The sequence below is a fragment of the Acanthisitta chloris genome, unplaced genomic scaffold (assembly GCF_000695815.1).
Source record: "Acanthisitta chloris isolate BGI_N310 unplaced genomic scaffold, ASM69581v1 scaffold33868, whole genome shotgun sequence".
NCBI lineage: Eukaryota > Metazoa > Chordata > Aves > Passeriformes > Acanthisittidae > Acanthisitta > Acanthisitta chloris.
Window position 1 is genome coordinate 852 of NW_008687040.1, and position 305 is coordinate 1156.

A 305-nucleotide genomic window follows, 5' to 3' on the forward strand; every position below is an offset into this window, starting at 1 on the left:
TCCAGCTTGTCGGTGTCGGCATTGACGGCGTCAAAGACAGTCTCCGTCACCTCCTGCTGCCAGCGCTCCGAGATGGTGAGCGGGAAGTTGCGGTACAGCTCCTGGTCGCTCTCCAGCAGCTGGGCAGGGCAGGATGCTGGGGTGAGGGGGGGCTGGCCACTCTGCACCCCACGCTCAGCCCCTGGTGCCACACTACCTTGATGCCCTTGGTGTCCTCCTCGTCGAAGGAGCCGATGTCGAAGGCGTCGGCCGCGTTCACCTCGCCGCGGGGCGGGATGAGGGGCGGCGGGTACTGTGGGCAGGAA

The 305-nt window shown here is 66.9% G+C and overlaps 1 protein-coding gene across 1 annotated transcript in view; it reads right to left on the reverse strand.

The window, feature by feature from the left end:
• The window catches only part of LOC103807700 (beta-adrenergic receptor kinase 1-like), a gene marked incomplete at its 3' end in the record, with an annotated part of 5576 nt that overhangs the window by 473 nt on the left and 4798 nt on the right, over positions 1-305 (reverse strand). The window contains 2 exon segments of the mRNA XM_009080444.1: positions 7-119; positions 197-292. Of these exon segments, the coding sequence (XP_009078692.1) occupies positions 7-119; positions 197-292 (209 nt within the window).